This window comes from Perca flavescens, chromosome 14 (genome assembly GCF_004354835.1).
Source record: "Perca flavescens isolate YP-PL-M2 chromosome 14, PFLA_1.0, whole genome shotgun sequence".
NCBI classification, from domain to species: Eukaryota; Metazoa; Chordata; class Actinopteri; order Perciformes; family Percidae; genus Perca; species Perca flavescens.
In genome coordinates this window covers 20,960,366-20,980,359 of record NC_041344.1, presented here as the reverse complement: position 1 = coordinate 20,980,359, position 19,994 = coordinate 20,960,366, and the positions used below count along the sequence as shown (strand labels likewise).

General features: G+C 40.6%; 3 protein-coding genes across 15 annotated transcripts in view; 1 reads left to right on the top strand and 2 right to left on the bottom strand.

Annotated features, from left to right (window-relative positions):
* dync1i1a (dynein cytoplasmic 1 intermediate chain 1a) overlaps positions 1 to 3,551 on the bottom strand; it is a 61,924-nt gene extending 58,373 nt beyond the window's left edge. For 7 of the 12 annotated variants that reach the window (XM_028596987.1, XM_028596989.1, XM_028596992.1 and 4 more), the window contains exons 1-3: positions 2,444 to 2,824; positions 1,339 to 1,472; positions 996 to 1,110 (exon numbers count right to left, since the gene is read on the bottom strand). In XM_028596987.1, coding sequence (XP_028452788.1) covers positions 996 to 1,110; positions 1,339 to 1,458 — 235 coding nt within the window. In that variant the 5' untranslated portion in view covers positions 1,459 to 1,472; positions 2,444 to 2,824. Of the gene's footprint in view, positions 1 to 995; positions 1,111 to 1,338; positions 1,473 to 2,443; positions 2,825 to 3,526 lie in introns of those variants that run through there. The other 5 variants (XM_028596990.1, XM_028596995.1, XM_028596993.1 and 2 more) reach the window with 2 other exon arrangements.
* An 83-nt stretch (positions 3,552 to 3,634) lies between these two features.
* Positions 3,635 to 13,899, top strand: pdk4 (pyruvate dehydrogenase kinase, isozyme 4). 2 transcript variants are annotated; one of them, XM_028597798.1, is made up of 11 exons: positions 3,635 to 4,029; positions 4,549 to 4,690; positions 6,709 to 6,780; positions 7,846 to 8,030; positions 8,604 to 8,693; positions 8,852 to 8,929; positions 9,720 to 9,796; positions 9,896 to 9,994; positions 10,277 to 10,390; positions 11,456 to 11,569; positions 11,957 to 13,899. In XM_028597798.1, the coding sequence occupies exons 1-11, from the start codon at positions 3,918 to 3,920 to the stop codon at positions 12,098 to 12,100; spliced, it is 1,227 nt and encodes a 408-aa protein (XP_028453599.1). In that variant the 5' UTR covers positions 3,635 to 3,917; the 3' UTR covers positions 12,101 to 13,899. The 2 variants fall into 2 exon arrangements, with proteins under 2 accessions (XP_028453599.1, XP_028453600.1); XM_028597799.1 differs by lacking the exons at positions 8,852 to 8,929; positions 9,720 to 9,796; positions 9,896 to 9,994; ... (1 more) ...; positions 11,456 to 11,569; positions 11,957 to 13,899 and having other exon boundaries at positions 7,846 to 8,056; positions 8,604 to 8,689.
* Positions 13,900 to 15,821: 1,922 nt separating this feature from the next.
* On the bottom strand, positions 15,822 to 19,791 carry asb4 (ankyrin repeat and SOCS box containing 4). Its single transcript, XM_028597856.1, has 6 exons — positions 19,380 to 19,791; positions 18,440 to 18,739; positions 18,091 to 18,333; positions 17,755 to 18,002; positions 16,730 to 16,843; positions 15,822 to 16,598 (listed from the first exon to the last, which is right to left on the bottom strand). Exons 1-6 carry the CDS (start codon positions 19,690 to 19,692, stop codon positions 16,410 to 16,412), a joined length of 1,407 nt encoding a protein of 468 aa, XP_028453657.1. The 5' UTR covers positions 19,693 to 19,791; the 3' UTR covers positions 15,822 to 16,409.
* Between the last annotated feature and the right edge of the window lie 203 nt (positions 19,792 to 19,994).

Sequence of the window (19,994 nt, the reverse complement as noted above, 5' to 3'; positions counted from 1 at the left end):
TAAATAATGAAAATAACATGAATCTAACATTAAAGGCTGCAAAGAATGGACTGCTCAAATAAATTGGGATGAAATGCAACAAAGTAAAACGAGTGATGGGCAAATAAAAATAAATGTTCAAAAGAAAGGAGAGGGAGGGCAGGGCATCAAATGCATTGTCGATTTTGTATTTATTATATGTGCAGCTCAGCTTTATTTGAAGATGCATTATAAATAACTTAAGCTAATAACAGGCATAGCAGTGACCCAATTTGTTGTTGTTGAGGGTGTTGTTGCAATTTCAGACCACTAGAGAACAGTGCTTCCAAAAGCTTGCTGAAAGCACCCTGGGGATTCAACCTACAGTAATCTATCAGATTTGTGTGCAGTAAAGGGAAGCTATTCTTTTAGCAGCATTCTTTTCTAAATTCATGTTTCAATCACATTTTAAAGTATGAATCGGATTCATGTCCTGATACCCTATTACAAGATATGATACGCAAAAGGTACACAGTGGAAGAGAAAAAGATGATAAAAGGGAGTTGTGACACATCAAAGTAATTAAGAAAAATGTTCAGCACAGTCCAACTGTAATGTGCATAGCAAATAATGGAATCAATCTAGGATAAAAAGACAGTCTTAGCTGATGAAATCTAATAAAATAGTATGTGTGACAAAGTTACTATAACTATCATGCAGAGTCATGGCAACACAGATAATAACACAGAGAGATAGAAACATACTTTAGTTATCTGATCATTTCACTATCAGTGAGGTAGGATTTGACTGATCATTTTCGGCAAATTACACATATTAGGTTGATGTGTGCATCTTAGGTCTGCTAGTCTAAACATTAAAACGTCCAGCAGAGCTTTCTTGGCTGTAATTAATAAGTTTGGTGTCATTTTAGAATCATCTACTGTAAGTAACCTTTACTGTAGGTATTGAAACAATTAGTTAAACAGTTTGCAGTACAATCATTCAATCATTGTTTTCGGTGTAAGAGTATTACGTACCTAGTGAAGGCTCTGGTGAGATGCCAATACTCTGTAGCAGGGCCTCAGTCTCCCTGCGCTTGCGGTCTAAGTCTGAATCCTCTGGGGTGGCCTCTCTCTTCTGCTGGCTCTCTGACTGCTCAGGATACATATACAAAATATACAAAAATATCAGCTTACTCATCACGACTTAAAGGATAAGCTAACACATGCACATTTTGATCAAATATTTCCAACACAAACCTTCTGCACACAGATGATTGTATGCATGTATGGACACACACAACCTCAGCCTTTTTTGTGTCACGGTCTGACAAAAATCAAGACACTAGAGAGTGAGTGCCAGTTGTGTGAATTTACTCACTTTTTTCCTTACCTCTTTCTTCTTCCTCTCCTCCTCCTTTATCTTTTTTTCCTGCCTGATTTGGGCGAGGCGCTGCTTCTTCCGCTCCAGCTCTGCTTTTAGGTCACTTTTGTCCGACATGGTGTCCTACGGGGCTTCAAGTAAAAAGGAACGAACAGAATTGAGCTGCTTATGGCACTGTCACAATATGCTCTGGTTTCATTATAACATGATACAGTATAAAGGAGTGTAAGTGTATCCAATGAGCCTAAGTGATGCTTCAGAAAACCCACTGGGTGTGGCAGTTATACATCCATATACAGTAGATCCAAAACCTTGCAGGTCCAGCAACCAATAAGTAGGCTACTTGATATTGGCAAAACAGCTGTCTATACTAGGCCATACTGGGCCGAGAGGGATTTCCATATTGGTGTGACACTTGTACCTATTTTCCTAAAACTAGTCCAGTGTGTCTAGGCTATATTTAGGCAGACACTTCTTCTGCTCATTTCCTTAGTCAAATTAGCAGAGTTATCATTAAAAAAGCATTTATATGATCCATGGGTACGGTTCAAAAGCTCAACGTCATTATTGCCTCTATTCCTGTTTACTGAACATACAGGAACTACTAGTTTAATTATTTAATTAAAAGCTGACTAAATGTAGCCTTTTGGTGAGGATCTAGAAAAGGCTCACTGACAATCCTGTGAGAAAGGTGGGCTACCTATTTATAGCAGTCTGCACCCCGACCAGTGATTTTGCAAATTAATGGCACTCGACCCTGAAGGTTTAAAAACGTCTGCTAAAGCTTTTTGGAACAATAAATGGGAAAATAACTAAAAGGTATGTACGCCGCACCCAAAGTATCGCCATAAGATAAAAAACACAAGTAAAGCTAATGTACACAGGAAGAAGAACAAACCTCATGGCGTTTGTTTAACGCAAATGCATTCGCAGCTAGCTAATCACAAATTTGACAGCGTTTGTAATGTAGCTACTCACGTTAATGCGTTTAAGGCTTTGCCATAAATACGTTAGTGCTTTTTGATAACGAGTAGATTACAAAAAGGGGATTATTTTATTGCAAAAATAACCGTGTAGTGTACTGTTATTGTTTCACTCGTACCTTGTCCACTCGTAATAATGATGTGTCACCCGGCAAAGATGCTGTCTCACTGCTGCACCCCGAAAGAGAAAAATCAACACATCCTCTACCTAAATCACACTGAATCGATGTCTCTCGGGAACCACCGAATAGGTCGTTTAAACCTTTCGTATGGCTACTGATGACACTGGTAACAAATAGAGCATTTCAGCGGCCGTTGACCAAGATCATACATAAAACAGTTGCACCGCACGCCGATACATCCCTAGGAGGAGTAGGAGGATGATGTTAAGGAGGAGAGGAAATCCCACCTCCTTTGACGCGTACTGTCATCTCATGCATGGCTTTTGCAACGCCGCCATCTTCCGGCCATTTGGAGAAGTGCTTTGGTGTAACGTTAGCCAAAAACTAACAAATATACAAATGTTGATACTTTAGCATTATTATAGCTCAAAAGTGACCACCCACTTTCTACAGTGATTTGCCCACCCTTTATACGGCAATGAAGTTGGCTTCCTATTCCCAGCATTCCGTTTCGGCAGTTAAGGGGAAATTTAAGGGAAACTTAAAGCTGTGAAATCTCCCTTTATTGCGTTCTCGTAAAGACAATAAAGCTTTCACAAATCTAAAAGCGTATTTTAGACATAATAATTAACCTTAAAAAACAATCACTCAGCAATGTAAGTTAGTATTATTATGTTTCGCTGCTGAATCGGACGCTGCGAATCGGAAGCTAACTTCAGCTTTAAGTTTCCCTTAAATTTTCCCTTAACTGCCGAATCGGAAGCCAACTTCAGCGTTGTACCCTTAAAGCGTGTGTCACGGGCTTAGCTATCGCTACTTCATTGACGTTTTCATGAAAAAATATAGTTTTAAGCCTGGTACCGAGCCAACGAATGTAGCTACGTTACAAGATGAATTGTGATAAAATTATTTCTATGATCGTGACTATAAAACATTTGAAACATTTGAAGTTTTTTACTTTTTTATTTTTTTACTGAAAATACCGTAATCACAGTGTTGAGCTCTGAAACCAATGTAAAATCAAGAACAGAGCATCTTTCCTGTAGGTATTAACATATATCCTTGCCCTACTTACGTTACCGTTAATTCCTTCTTTTCAACTTCCTCCACCACATCCTCCAGTTCCAGGAAAATCTTGGCGCTCATTGGTTGGTTTTGATGTCAATCCCTCCTCCTCCTCCTCCTCCTCCTCCCCGCCACAACAACACACACATCGCTCACTGTAATGGAAGTTGTATTTGAAGGACATACACTTGCCGAGATGCAGGGAAGCTGCTCGAGAAAAACAATGATGGGGAACTCATAACCAGCATATTTGAATATTATTAATTTAACGAAGGGGTTCTTTGTACGTTACGACACCGACCTTAGCCCTGCTAGCTAACAGTCGTCAAACTGGAGCGTGCTGAAGACCGTAAGGACAGTTCGTCCCCGATACACTAACAGTGGGGGTCTGCAAAGGACAGGAAAAATGAAGTTCGCTCAGTTTTTGCTGAAAAATGGCGCTGGTATACCGAAACAAGTGGAGAGGTTTGCTAAGTTTTCCCCCTCTCCCTTGTCTATGAAGCAATTCATTGACTTTGGTAAGTGTTTCGAGTAGTGGGCTATGGATTTTTCGGACACTGCATTATTGTTTACGACACTCACATGGCAGTTGCACAACTCACGTTGTTTGACCTGGTCATTGACGTTGAAGTACATACTGTTTGCAGACTGATGTCACTGTCATTGAATGTGTTCATGTTTATGTTGTCATTTATTGTGTATCTAACTGCACATGAAGTTACCACTTTGAACTTTGGATTTTGAGTACTAGTGACCTCGACCAAAAAAGCTAGGCTAATGTGGTTGATCTCTGCATTGTCATAATGCAACCTCTAATGTTACTGCTAATTAAGCAAAAATAATAATCGGTGTAACAAATGCTTATATTTTCATCATGGTTTTTCAAAAGGTTCCTCCACAAATAATCCTGGACACATTTCTTCGAAATAGTAATGTTTGGGAAAGGTTGCTGTTTTATATTTTGACAGGATGGGGTCAAAAGTTGGATGCTTGCTCAGTGATGTTTTCCCTGTCTCTGTCCCCTCATGTGACTGCAGGCTCTGCCAATGCATGTGAGAAGACCTCTTTTGTGTTCCTTCGGCAGGAGCTTCCTGTCAGACTGGCCAATATCATGAAGGAAATTGATTTCCTCCCTGACAAGCTCCTTGGCACTCCTTCCCTAAAGCTCCTCATCAGCTGGTGGGATCTCTAGACTACACTACATATCTTTCTGTATACCTTGTTGTAACAAAATCATTGTTACCAAAATAATTTGTTAGTTTTCCAACAAGTCTTCCTGCACCTGTCTGCAAGAAAAAAGGAGCATTAGGGTGCAGAGAAACTGTAGTATGACAATCCTATTGGATGTCTATTGTTTTTATTTTTTTATTTTTAGAGATCCCAGGTTCATTAAAAGGTCATAGAGGGACTGGTTCTTGTTTTAGCAGGGACAGTTATGAAACAGCCGTGTCTCAAAGCAAACTTCCTTTGGATTTCAGCCTTTGTATTTTTAGTTTTGGATATAAAATAGATCCACTCTGTATGTCCTTTGTCCTTTTAGTTTTTGGCAATTCAACTAGTCACAGAAGCCTTATTACAGCTGTGATGTTGCTGATTTTGTCAAAGGTTATGTGAGGTTTTTGTTGTTTATCGTTCTATTAAACACATATCAACCATCACCCGGCTGTGGTCTGTGCACTCGCTGGCTAGACACTATTGATCTGGGAGCATACACCCATTTCACTGTACACTGTGACTGTGTACATAGCCTCTTTCCCACCAAGTAGTTACAGGAACGTAGTTATAGGAACGGTCCACTTCTAAACAGTTCTACTAACTACTCTCCCCCAACATCGGTTTTCCATTTGCATTCGCACTGGCCATAGGAACTGACCTTTTGTTATTATAATCCCAGCCATCTAACCACCACATGCGGGAAAGGGAAAAGACCCTGCCCTGAAGTAGGAGCTGAAATAGTTACAGGAACTGTGGTCAGAGGAACTTAAAAATCCCCAAATTGGTCCAGTCGGAACACGAGAAAAAAAGGGTTCTAGGAACGTTATTCTCTAGGAACTGCAAAAATCCCTCCGGTTGGAAAGCAGCTCATGTTGTAGAAAGTGAAAGGGTGTAAACACTAATGGTGCAGCAAAGTACAGATATAAGATAATTATGTCTGTTGCAGGTTTTCAGCTGTAAGTAGAATAGCTGTAATCATTTTCATTTGGAGTTGGTTTTTCCACCAAAGCTGTTACTTCCCGGTAGCATCATAAAATCACAGTATTATTTATCCTAGCATGTTAATTATGTTTGGTGCACAAGTCACATTAAAACACATAACAATAAGGTCATTACCCCACCCCCACTCTTCTCATAAAAGCCACTCTAGTGTCTATATTCGGCCATGCACTGTGACTTTCTCTCCTTACTACTGCAGAACTCTTTAGATTGCCAGCAAAAGAGTTGATCTGTTACTTATTAATATTGTTGACGAGGGGAGAGCGGGCACTTGATATTTCCTGGCAAAGCTTGTGAAAATACAAGTTGCAAAATAGTCTATTACAAGATGTACATCTGTTCGCATGACTGCAAATAATCCGAATTGTGAGAGCTTAAGGTCAGTTCCTTGCTAGCTGCACTGCTGTTCACCTTTCACCTAGTTTTCCTACTGTGAGACAGTGACAGAGAGTGAGACTCAATGATAGTGGTGCACGATTCAGAAAATGTCACAGTTCTATTCAATATTGATTTTCAGGCTCAAGCTTCGATTCAAAATTGATACATCAACAATAACATTAAACAATTAAAAAAAATGAATTGATTTTTGGAATTCTACGAATTGTTTTTGAATCGGTAGAGCTTGAATCGCGATTTGAATGTGAATCAATTTTTTTTGCACACCCCTACTCAATGAGTTTAGCACTCTAGTCGTCTTCGTGAACTGACCTACAGATAAGGTCTGTGATAAACCAAGCAACTAGTATCTAAAGAGAGTACAGTGTTTCTCTAACCATGTGGAAATGCTTGATGCCGGAAAAATGTCAACTTAGTATAACAAGAGTTCACTGCTTGCTGATTAGTTTTTAATGCTTACACATAAATGTAAACGTCAGATTTATAGTTTTTTTTTCCTCCATTATCTTTGGTCATTCTGATATACAGTAAATGAACTAGAGTTGAGTTCTATTTTCTTTTAAAATCCATCCTTTTGTGTCCACCAGGTATTCACAGAGTTTGCTGGAGATTGTAGATTTTTTAGAAAAGGATCCAGATGATAAGGATGTCCTGACAAAGTAAGTCATTTACAAACCTTAATAATGTCCCTGTCTAGTTGTTTTGTTGCTGTTACCAATCCAGTTTGGTCATTCTTCAGTAACTGCCAACACCAATCCAATAACTCTGTAATTACTTTTTAACTGCCTATTTTCAACCTCACACTGCAAAGTTAATATCAGACTAGTCTATATTCACGACGTTCCACTACCGGGATTGCTCCGTTGCTGCCGGAAATTCCACCGTATGGCCTTCTTTACAGCCGGATGTCCGGTACCTTCCGCTTTCTTTGTGTTGGAATTTTAAACGCCGGTCGATTCATGAGGACTATGGTTAACTGCTCCTCAGATCTCTGCAGGGTAAATCCAGACAGCTAGCTAGACTATCTGTCCAATCTGAGCCCATGACGATTGTGATTGGTTTAAAGCCATGCCAATTAACCAGAGCACGTTCCTGTCCCATCCCAGAATGCTGTGTGGCCTAGCCAGACCCTCCTCCGCAGCGCTGTGGAGGAAGGTCTGGCAATGCGAGACTAATATCAGATTCATGTTCACTTACCTTGTTGTACAGCTCCTGAAGGCCACTCTCAGACTCAAAGAGTGAGGATTGATTACGGCTTAGTTAATGCTCCATCGCTTTGGCAAAATCCAACATGCTCCAGCACAAAGACGAACCATTCATGCAGTTCAGTAACCGCATTAATTCTTTTCAAATTTGGATTCATCTTGTTGACTCAGCACATAATTTAATATTTGCTACTTGGGTGTAGACTTTATATCAGGTAACATCTGTCACAACTCATGATTAAGTTATTAAAATGCTATAATCAACACTGCAAAAAAGTAGGTTTACTTGTTCGACGGAATTAGCTCCTGGCAACAGGAAATGTTTGTCAGAAGATAGTCTTCTCGTCATTGTTGTATTTATTTTCTGCAAAGCTCAGCCCTGTTGTTACAGCATTTTGCTATGTTTAGCAGGCATGTGTTCCCAATGCCATGCACGCCGATGTGAAGATATTCTAATAAACCCGGTGTACTAACCCACCCTCACATACTCGCACTAATCCATCATGTCTTTGCCCTCAGCTTCACACAGACTCTGGTAAACGTCCGTAATCGGCACAACAACGTGGTGCCCACCATGGCTCAGGGTGTGGTGGAGTACAAGGAGGCCTTTGGCGTGGACCCCGTCACCAACCAGAATGTTCAGTACTTCCTGGATCGCTTCTACATGAGCCGCATTTCCACACGCATGCTCATGAACCAGCACAGTCAGTATAGCACTCAGTGATTAACTGTGAGTTAATCAGCACAGTTGCTCACTCGAAACACTATAATACTATACAATAAACCATACAGTATCTGTTGTACATGTTGTTTGTTGTACATGTTGTCTGTGTTTGTTTATAACTTATGGCTGCAGCATGGGTTAAATGCCCAAGACAAATTTACCACAATGTGGGACAATAAAGTTAATCTTGATCTTGATCTCATGTCATTATAATGTCAAAGTGCTAGTAATGTTTGAGAGCAAGCATAAAAAAATAAATAATCGCAGCCCACTTTGTACTTTATTTTGTCTGATTATGTCTTATCTAGTCTTCTCTGATCATAGTCAATACCCAGCGTGCCTGATAGCGTGATAGCGTTTACTTTTATTGCATTAAATGATAGAAGAGATGTGTCAGCAATAGGTGTTTTAGCTAGTGTTTACATTCCCAACCGAACTCACTCAAGTTGATATGTGCTTTATATTTGATTTATTATTAACAAATGTACATCTATGTACAGTGAATTGTGTCTATACGTGAGTCACACACATTTTTTTGCATTGTGCCCTGTAGCATTAATCTTTGAAGGCAGTGTGAACCCAGCCCATCCCAAACATATTGGCAGCATTGACCCCAGCTGTGACGTTGTGGAGGTAGTAAAAGGTAACAAATGATCTTTCTCAGCTGCAGTATTGCTGTCTATACACACACATGCACACACACACACACACACACAGACCGGAAGTGTTATCTGTTTCCCACCGCTCAGTTTGTACATATTTGTGACTGTTTGACCTGTCTTTCTTTGTTTCACTTTCTAGATGCCTATGAGACTTCAAAGATGCTGTGTGAGCAGTATTACCTGACCTCTCCTGATATGGAGATCACAGAGGTCAATTGTAAGTCTTACAAAATAACCATAACGTTTCTATTTTATCTATCTATATATTTATTTGTTTCATTTACTCTTGCTTATACTGTATCTTTCCTGGTCTACTGGGATATTTTCGGCTGTAGGTGCTCTTGAATTTCAACTGAACCTTGTAGGATTAATCTTTGTTGGTTTAAGTAAAACCTTTGTGTCTGTGTCCTGTTAGCTGGGCCTGCCAAGAGCTGGCATCAGCATCAGACATTCCTAACTTTGACCCATTATCTACAGATAATGTGACAACCTAAACAGAAATAGACCAGAAAAGGCTTTATTTTATCATGCTCATACATATTGAACATAAAAAGATACTAATATAATGTATACATTAATAAGGTATGTAGTTTAGTAGAATAAATGTGGTAGTTATGGCTACAGTATGTTCTTTAATCAAATACATATACCGAATTCCTGTTGAAGTACATCAGTCAGAACATGTACAGTACCAGGGCTTTAAATATAAACTGCACATACTTGGCCAGCATGTTCTTGGCAGATAAGGTCTAGAAAATATGAATCAAAATGATGAATAAAGTTATTTCTTGTTCCTTGCTTAATTTGTGAAGAGTAGCTCTAATCTTTTTTCCACTAATGTTGAAAAGCTTTGTCTTGTCTCAGATCTGAGTTAATATGTAGTTGTCCCAGAGGTCTGGATTCACCCAGTTTTCTAGTCAGGGTTATACATTTGTCATAGTGCCACTTTTAGAAAAAAGTCTATTTTTTTCCCCCCATATAATCAATATTATCACATTTTTTGACAGCCAAAAACCACAACCAGCCCCTCCACATTGTCTATGTGCCATCCCATCTCTACCATATGCTGTTTGAGCTTTTCAAGGTACAGTAGCCAATAAGCCTGAAAATCAGACATATATTATTCGTCACCACGTTTCTGTTTGCTCGTTTTTGTAATCCACTTTGTATGTTTTTCTGTCAGAATGCCATGAGAGCTACAGTGGAGACCCATGAGACGGCCCTAACGTTACCCCCAATCAAAGTGCGAGTGTCACTGGGAACTGAGGACCTCACTATCAAGGTAGATGAGGAGACTGACTGGACCGCAACTTTTGTACTAAAGGCAGAGACAGGGAGGGAATCCGCGAGAAATTTGTGTGCTGTTTTGCCATTCCCTGCCATCAACTAAACTGTATGCATGTCCATGTGGGACTTGTTAGCATATACTTAAAAGTAGCCCTGGTGACTTGATTCACAAAGAATGACACTGTTTACATTCCATTAAAATGGAAAATGATAAGGAGCGGATGAGTTCACTATGAGAAGACCCTTGGAGACCTAACATACCTTTTGTTTATTTTAGATGTCTGACAGAGGAGGAGGAGTCCCTCTGAGGAAGATTGAACGTCTGTTCAGCTACATGTACTCCACAGCTCCAAGTCCAGTCCACATAGACAACTCTCGCAACGCACCACTGGTGAGACTAAAACTGTCTTCAGTGTTGATGATTGTCTTAGTCAGTACACCAGACTACATGCTTGCTTTTGAATTTCAGACACAAACTTTAAACTGCGACTAAAAGTCAGTCCCTCAAGGATTTCACGGCCTTTTTTGGAGATTGTTGCAGCCCAAAATGCCTGATTTTGTGGGAGCTTTTGTAAAAAATTGCGATAAAAGTTGTGATGTCTTTTGTATGTTTGTTGCAATGAAGTTGCGGGAGATAGTGAAAGTTTAAAAAAAAGTTGTGATTTTTTTCTTTCTTTTTTTTTTTATGTATAGTTCTTTAAAAATAAAAAGGAAACTTGTTTCGGGGAGAATAAAACTATCCTGGGCTGAGTTTTCCTAGTAACCTTACCAAAAAGGCTCAGATGGTGCAAATGTTGGTATAATATGGAAATGGCTGGGGGATTTAAGACAAAAAATAATAATTTATTGAATGAATCAAATTTGAACATATGTGTCAGTGGCTTGTTGATCTTTACATTGTTAGTTAATTTCCTATCCTGGCCTGGGACTCACATTCATGCGGTTTGATAAAGTACTTATTGGACTTTAACGTATCATTGCACTTACAATAACGAGCGTAGCTGTCCTCGATTTAGGTCATCATGTCGTCTCATCTCCGGTTTTTCCTGCATCCACCGTGTGTGTTTGTGTGTGTGCGCATCAGTAACGGGGGGGAGGGACTGTATGAGCAGCAGCCCCGCCCCCGCACACTGCAGAGCCGACAGGATTGAAACAGCATCCGCTTCAGCGACTTTAGAGTGAAAAAACGTTACAGCGTACATTGATGTTAAAATGTGTGCAGGTTGGCAGGACGGTCTGAAATGTTTTGCACGCTCTTTTGCGGAAAAGTTGTGGTGATTGGTCAAAATTGCGATTCGCACCACAGTCACAGTGATTGGTTGAACTGGCGTGAATTGGCGCGATCACGACATCGCAAAATCCTGGAAGGACTGAAAAGTCAACTAGATGGTACATCTCCCTGTTCTAATCAGAGACTCGCACAACTGATACTGTAACTCTGTTGTTTTCCCTTCAGGCTGGTTTTGGCTACGGCCTGCCCATCTCCCGTCTGTATGCCAAGTACTTCCAGGGAGACCTGCAGCTCTACTCTATGGAGGGCTACGGCACCTCAGCTGTCATATACTTGAAGGTGAGAACTGAACTACCTTCAAACAAAATGTCATAAATAACCTCGAAAGCCAAGCGTACTGTACACTAGAGTTCATATATATATATATATATATACTGTCAACTACACCTACTGGATCAACTATGTGGTCGCAGATTTAGAGTTAATACAGACAATGTGCAACTATTGTGTGTCAAGTTGTAAGTTATAACTCACCACATGTTCCATGTCAGAAAACAGAGACCTTTGCCATCTCTACCTAAAGGAGCGTACAGAGTTTTAATCGAGCAGAGGGAACTTTGTAGAAAAGCCCAATTAGAAACAACCTGGATCTGACTCTCATTCATGCAAACGTGTCTGTGTAATAAGGATGCAGACTAATAAGTTGCCTTCTGCTCTGTATTACAGGCCTTGTCTTCAGAGTCAGTGGAGAGACTTCCTGTTTTCAACAAGTCAGCCTTACGGCATTACCAGACGAGCATAGAGGCTGACGACTGGTGCATGCCCAGCAAGGAACCAAAGAAACTGGGCAATTCCAAGAGGACTCTGTAATGGTGGACTGAACGAGGAAGCGGAGGACACTCTAGAATAGTGTCAATAGAATAATATAAAAAAGGGTCCATGTTGGAAAAAATGGATAAACTTGTACTGTAAGTGGGAGAAGGAACCAAATGCTTTCGGCATGCTGCTGGACCTGTACGTGGAATGTAGATTCACCTTCTCACAGAGAGAAACTCTTAGATGGAGAAAAACTGCTCATTATTGGTGTCAATAACCAGATGAACACACCAAAATAACTGAGCTGAACTATTACTACCAGCCTCCAGGCAATTAAACAATTTAATTTCATTATACTATACGGCGATTGCAGGCTGCTAATGGCAATGGAACAAGTCAAGTATTAATCCCCTTTTACCTCACTCATTACATTCACTTTTCAGTTATAATAACATGGTTACACTTGTGTTTGTTAGTTGTTTTTTTTAATTCAAAATGTATCATTTCACAATCTAAAGGCTAGCAAATGGTATTTGGTTATTTCAATCGCTGGGTAAAGTTGTGTTTTTGCATGAGGTTAAATGCGTATCAATGCCTTGGAAAAACCCAGCTAAAGCCAGCTGCAGCGGGGTGACTTTAAGTTAAACAGATTGGGAACATGTTTAACCACTCCAGCATAAACACAAAGTTAGCAAAGTCTGTTCCCACAATTATGTTCATGTAGGCATTTCAGTCCTTTAAAACTTCAGGCATTGCTTTTCTCACACACACACACACACACACACACACACACACACACACACACACTAGAGGATGGATACCCAAAGCGAGCCCGTGGGGACCTGGCGGTACCCAATGGGCCGGGCGGGTTCGGACAGATATTTAGAAATGATGTTTGTGTTCGGGTTGGGCTCGGTCACATCAGCGCGATAAGGCATTGAGCATTTTAAATTTTAATTAGATTTGAACTGTGTCGGGCTCAGACGTAAATATCTTAATGCCTGTCAGACGAGGGCCGGGCTCGGACAGAAAAATGCGGCCCGATCCGCGCTCTAACACACACGCACACACACACACACACACACACAACTTCTGCATTTCGTTGCAGTTCAGTTCTCATACAACTACAGCATTTCAGATGCACTATAAGATGAATTTACACTGCATGGTTTGTGTAAAATAGCATCAATGTAAATCTATTGTTCCATTTTTAGTCTTTTAGCTTCTTCAATATGAGATGTAAACATGCTTGATGGAGTTCCATAGAGCAAAATGAGAATGTGCCTTTCTGGAGAGGTGGAGTTGTTAAAACAGCATTGCAACATATTTGAAGTTATTATGTATGGTTGAACTGTGATTACTTGTATTTTAATAAGTTAACCTTTACAATAATTTCCCTCTGTTGAAACTGGTGAAAAGTTAATTGCAGTAAGTAACTAAAATACAAACTTTTTCCAAGAAAGTTTTTCAGTGTTTTCAAAGAGTAACTGTCTAGAACTGCACACAGTCCTTTGATAATATCACCCTACGTGTTTTTGCATGTGTGTATATTTAAGTGACTTTAGAGGGTGCAAAGGACTGTGTAAAATGTTAAATGTTGCACTGCAGAAAACTGTACTTGCGCTTTCTGTGATGATACACTGAGATAAGTGTAGCAGAGACATACAGTAACATCACAGGCAGATGCTCAGACAAAGCTGTATTGAAGCCGTATAGATATAATAGGTATGGCATTATCTGTATCTAACAATTCCACATATTCCATGTCCCCATTATACCACCCTTTGCCAATTTTGTAGCGTTTAGAATTGCCTTGAGATCTTGTTGATTAAAATATGAACTCACTAATTTTAGATTTTTTTATGATTTGTGAACTGTCTGCACCAACAGACATGTTTGCATGTCATACTGTATCAACATCACTTTCAAAAGGCCACGTGTTCCTGTACTGAAGTTGTGGTTCGCCACTAAAAGGACCAGTGAATGTAGAAAATAAAAGTCTCACTTGTCAATATGTAATTTCTTATGCCTTTTGCAGCTCACGGTGTGCTTATGAACCTCACCATGTACTTCTATTCGGACCAGAAATATCTGTAGTTAGAAATTAAGCTGTTTATAGAGTGTAAAGTACACAGCCCAAGCTGTTGCCTCCCTCATTGTCCCTCTCCCTCCACGGCTTGTTTTCAGGAAACTTTGCTCTGTTTGTCTGTCACTGTCGCAGACACAGTCCCGTGGCTGTTTGTGGCCAGCTGCCAATAGGGATTTGAGAACAAGCTGTCCTGCCCTGTTTTGCACCTCCATTAGTGTGCCCACACATGTCACGCTCTATTGCAGTTTTGTTGCTTTTCTCTCCTTGTCTCTCTCAATTCTTTTTTCCTGTTCATTCAGGCACTATTGACATGGCGGCAATACAAATACAACATTATGCAAGCTCTTCTCGAAAATAATGGAATGAAAAACAACATCACTGCATCAGAATAACTACAGCGGTGCAGTTCAATTAAATGTGAAAGACATTTTTCTCTTCCTGTTATGATAATGTGCAGTTCAAGGATCTAATCTTTCTCTGCCTGACTTTTGCTCGTCTATTTAAGGAGCTCAGGGAATCAGGCCTGACCCTTTAGTCATCCAGACAATGTTCCTGACAGAAGATGTTGGTTACACTATGCAGACGTACAGAGCTCAGCCACACCTGTTTGTGTATGAACTTTGGACTGCCATAAAGTTTGTATTGATTACACCAACAGCACACTACAGGTACAAGCAACTGTTGTAAGACGATGAGGTCACTGATCTAAGTGTCATTTAATTGTTTTGCATGATAAGATACAACACTGCCCTCCGTGTGCTCGGGATTGGTCAAATAATGTGGAAACTGGAAATAGTTTAAACACTCAAACACATTTCCTTAATTGTTGTTTTACATGTTTGCAGGAAAAACTATCTTTTGTTTTAGTCATACCTTTTTAGTGACTAAAACTTTACAATTCATGTTTGCTATCTTTGTATATGTAGGCACTGTATGATTGAGATGAAGAAAAAGCTCCATTGCCTTCATCCCATCCTAATTCAGCCTTCATCTTTGCGTTTCCTGAGGCTGCCAGTTCATTTTCTCCTCTTTAACAAAAACACTATACAATAGCTCAGCAGCACCTCTCTCTCTCTATCTCTCTCTCTCTATCTCTCTCTCTCCAGGCGGCAGCCTCAGTCTCGAGAGTGCTTCCCTCTATTATACACTAGCATTATCTCCCCATGTTAAATTAGACCTAACACCTGGATAAAATAGACTGAGATGCTCCCATTATTACAGCATGCTGTTGTGACTGTGATGATTGGCCCAGGTCACAACTAAAGGTCTACCTGAGACTTTTCAAAGTTGTATAGTTAGTGGTCTTCCTTTAGGTGAGAATCTACAGCGCATAAGTCAGAAAACAGTGCAAAGAGAGCATCTGATGTTTGAGTTAAGGTGGACATAGTTATACAAAATTGACAAGGATATTAAGTTATCATCACTGTTTTCCAGCGTGGCCTCTTGTTTAGAGGGAGTTCAGATAATCAAAAAAAAAAATAATATGACTAAGAAAAAACTGGTCCAAGTGCATGGTTACATGTGCAGCCCACTGGAAAAACAAGCACTAGCTATGGAGGGCTTTGTCAAGTGTTTGTTCTGCAAATAGCTGAGTATCACAAGAGCATGAGCTTTAGAGTGAGCATTAAGGCAGGTTGCCAGGTAGAGTTGGATTCTCTGAGGCAGCACTGTGATAGAGAGACAAGAAACGGACAAATTGTCTTTACTGACACTCATGCCATTTTAAAAGATACAGATAAGGCTCCTGTAGAAGGCGGCACAAATAATACAAGGATTACAGAAAGACAGGTTGTGGGGATAGGATCGTGGTTCCATGTGACCCAGCGGATAAAGATCCTCACTTTTCAATTATTATAAATTATTATTATTATGTAATATGTATGTGTAATATGTGTATATACACACAGTATGTATATACAGTATAGTATGTATGTATAATGTCATGAGCACAGCAATTTGCATTAATAAGTAATAAGTAAATTGCTATTTTTTCACTTCTCCCTTAAATCTCTGCATGTTTCTAGTTGAATATTCAATTGATTCGTAATTTATTATTATTCGGATGGTGTCCTGTCATATCCAGGCTCAAACCACAAAAGACAACATGCATGAAGTTTCTACTGTCAAACACCAAAGAGGGATTTCTTATGTTCCAGACAGAAGCCTCTGGGAATGATTTTTATGGCTAAAATGTTTCTATTCAAATCGTCAGATGACAGACTGCATATTAAAGCCTCATACAACAGTTAAATCTTATGAACAGAAATCTCTTCATTAGTACAGTATCCCCTCAGGTTCCAGTAGTAAATATTTCTTCACAGTATATGGCAGAGACAGCTGGGCTACACCTCTGTGGCAGAGCCCACCCAAGCTGGCTCTGATGGCACATCTGGTCAGGTGGAGCAGGCTGCGAGGAGCGTTGGTGCAAACAGTAAACAAGGAGTCATAGAAGTCTTCATGTCGCTGAGGAAGCAAAAACGTTGCAGTGTAACTTGAAGTCTAGGACAAGGTCAAGTAGTAACACTCAGTAGTGACTTCATTCAACACTGAAAAAACACTCCATATTGTCCAAGTACGGGAAATCCATTTACTACCTTGTAGCAGTCATCAGGAATGGCAGCTCTCCACTTCTTTGTGGGCTTTAAGTGTTCATAAGAGTTGACCATCATTTCTACTACTTCGGGGTAGTCATAGCAGGTCTGCAACACCTGCACAAAACAACACACAATGTGACATTATACAGCACAAGAATGTTGCAAGGACCTTTTGTTTTCGACATATAATTTGTCATAGATGCTGTATTATTTTGTGATTAACAACTTTTTTTTAACAAAATAAAAAACGTACAACTTGCAACATGAACAAATCGCTGCCACCTTAGCCATCTCACAAGCCCACTCCTGAATTGATGGCACCCTTTCATTCTTCCATCCCCTTAAAATAATCTGTCTGGCTATCATCAAACTAGTCTGGACCCAGCTTCTTATTGTGCTTATCCATCCCGTTTAGGATTGAACCATCTCCCAGAACAAATCATCTTGGGGTGACAGGAACCTGGGTCCCTAAAATCTGACATATGGCATCATGTATCCCAGTCCAAAGATCCTGGACCTTATCACAGGACCATAGAACATTAAGTAATTGGCCGTCCTCTGTGTTACATTTCCAACAATTTGGTGTGTCGTTCAGACCAATCCTAAACAATCTGGAGGGATTCCAACAGAAGCAATGCATAATCTTTAACTGAATGAGGCGCATCCTCGCATCTCGTGACATAATTTTAATTCACGTACAGATTCTGTCCCACTCCTCGTCATCCAATGTAATACTCAGATCCCTTTTTCATGTCTTTTTGAGAACTGTCCAGACTCCATCCCCCAGGTTCTGCAAGTATAGAATAATACCCAGAAGCCTCATGACCTTTTCCATATTTCATCAACACCTTATCTAAACATTCTGAGGCCTTCAGGGCTGAAGAACTGGATCCAAAAATCACCACCAACAGATGGCGAAGTTGCAAATATCTAAAGAATTGAGACCTAGGTATTGCAAATTGCTGTACCACATCCTCAAAGGATTTCAATATGCCACCAAGATACATCAGTCCACCTCTCTGTACCTTGTGAAACTGAGGTGGGTAGATCCGTGCTGTGTTATGGTTGAGCAGCAGCTGATAGCAGAGCTTAGGTATGGCCATAGGCCTGACATCAGTCACTTTGAGGAGATATTGAATGGGAGCACATCCATTCATGTCCATCTTATGTGTATCTGCTCCGGCCTCCAGCAGCATCTGCATCAGGACATGATCACAGTTCCAGGCTGCCTTGTGAAGAGCTGTTTTATAGTCCTCGTCTCGGAGATTGGGATCTTGAACAGAAGGGAAATGTTGTAGAAAACAAAACTCAAAAGCCTCCATGGTACACAACAATGACAATAGAAAAGTCCAAAAACACACCTGCATGGTGGTCCAGCAAGAGGCGACAGACAAGATGGTGATCTTGGCTGTATGTTTGTTCTTTAGAGTCAAAAGCCCAGAAGCACGCAGTCATCAGGGGAGTCTCCTGGAGGGAGTTGACTGCATTCACAGACGCTCCATGGGTCAAGTAGAGAACCACCAGCTCTGGAATGCCGAATCTGGCTGCTATATGCAAAGGTGTGTCCTCCTCATTGTTGTGGCTGGGCATATTGACTTTTGCACCTCCATGGGGGAACAAAAGCAATGATTATTTTGTAGTTTTGGATGTATTTGCACTTTCATCCATCTACTAATATATTAATCTAACCATGCATCCTTCCTTACTGACCTTTGGGGATTAGCTGCTTGGCACAGTCCACAGACTCCCTGGTGATGCAGTAGTGCAGTGGTGTGTGGCCGCTCAGTGATAGGCTGTTGACTTTTGCCTTGTGAGCCAAAAGCAAGGCGACACAGTCGCTGTTGGAGACCTCGCAGGCCACGTGCAGTGGCGTCTTCCCATTAGGCATCCGGTTGATGGCTGCACCTTCCTGAAGGAGCACCAGTGCTGTTTCCACAGCATTGTACATCACACATACATGAATACCCATCGCCCAGGAATTCTCCAGTTTGTAGCCTGGGAGCCAATAACCTGTAGCAAATAAGAGAAAACAGGCCCTGTTAGCCTACTTTCTCAATCAGGACCCCAGTAAGTGATGGGGTCCTACAAGAACACACTATCTTCTGGCAAATTTGGGACTGTACTGTATGGATATTTCACGTGACATATTTATGTTTGTGCTGGTTTGAAACTATTGGGACCCAATTAGGAACATTAACATTAATTAAGAAAGCATATTTCTTTTTACAAACTTTAAATTAGATTTCTGCATAGTTAGTCATGAATGTTCAAGGTGATAGAGAAAGACTTTAAACTTAAAACTTTAAAAATGTTTAACCCCCAGTAGCTTGAGTATGCATGTTATTGTAATTCACCTAGCGTCTACAGTGTGTCTGATCATCTGGCTTTAGGATCCAAAGGGATTTAACACCACCTAGTGGAAAAACTACAGAACAAAATCTTTGTTGTAATGATATTCCGGAGTTGTTTACAATCTGTTTTTCTAAATTAATGCTTTGTGAATATGATTTCCCACAATCTTGCTCACATGACAGCTCATCTTTCTGGCCCTTAACGCTTGATATACAGTAGTATGACAAACAGTTTTTTCACCATTGATGTTTTTGCTGCTGGTGAAATGTGGATCAGTCTCATCCGACTTTCTCCGTACCTTGTTTGTATGAGGCCAGCACCATGCTGGGGTCTTCCACCTCCAGCACAGTGTCAATGTCAAGTTTCCTGGTGCGCAGAATCTGCACAACCTGCTGGGCATTGTTGGCCTGCAGAGCCTCCAGGAACTGTCGCTTCAGCTGTTTGACAGCCAGTTGTTGTGGGCTCAACTCCTCCATGAGTTCCCTTGAAGAAGGGCCTCTCTCGTTGTATAACACTGCCAAACCAGCCGGCTCGAACACTAATGTTCTCCAGACAGCATGGAGGAGATTGCAAATAAACGCACAAATGGTGATAATAAATGTGTCAATCATACCCACACTGAAAGGCCTCCATAAGCCCAGCCATCAGATATGGGAGGTGTATGAGGAAGAGAGAGACGGAAATTAAGAGGGGCAACAAGTGACAGGAGGGAGCCGTCAGGGAGAAAATAGCCCTGGAGTGAAATGAGGCTGAATATAAATAGAAAGGAGAGAGGTGAAGGACTGGAGAGCTACAGCTGTGGCTGACTGTCGCTGACTCCCGAACAGCCAGTCTGCGGAGACGTCCACTGAGAGAAAGTAACAGGCCATGTGAACATGACATGGGGATGGCAGGTTTCTGAGAGAAAACTGCT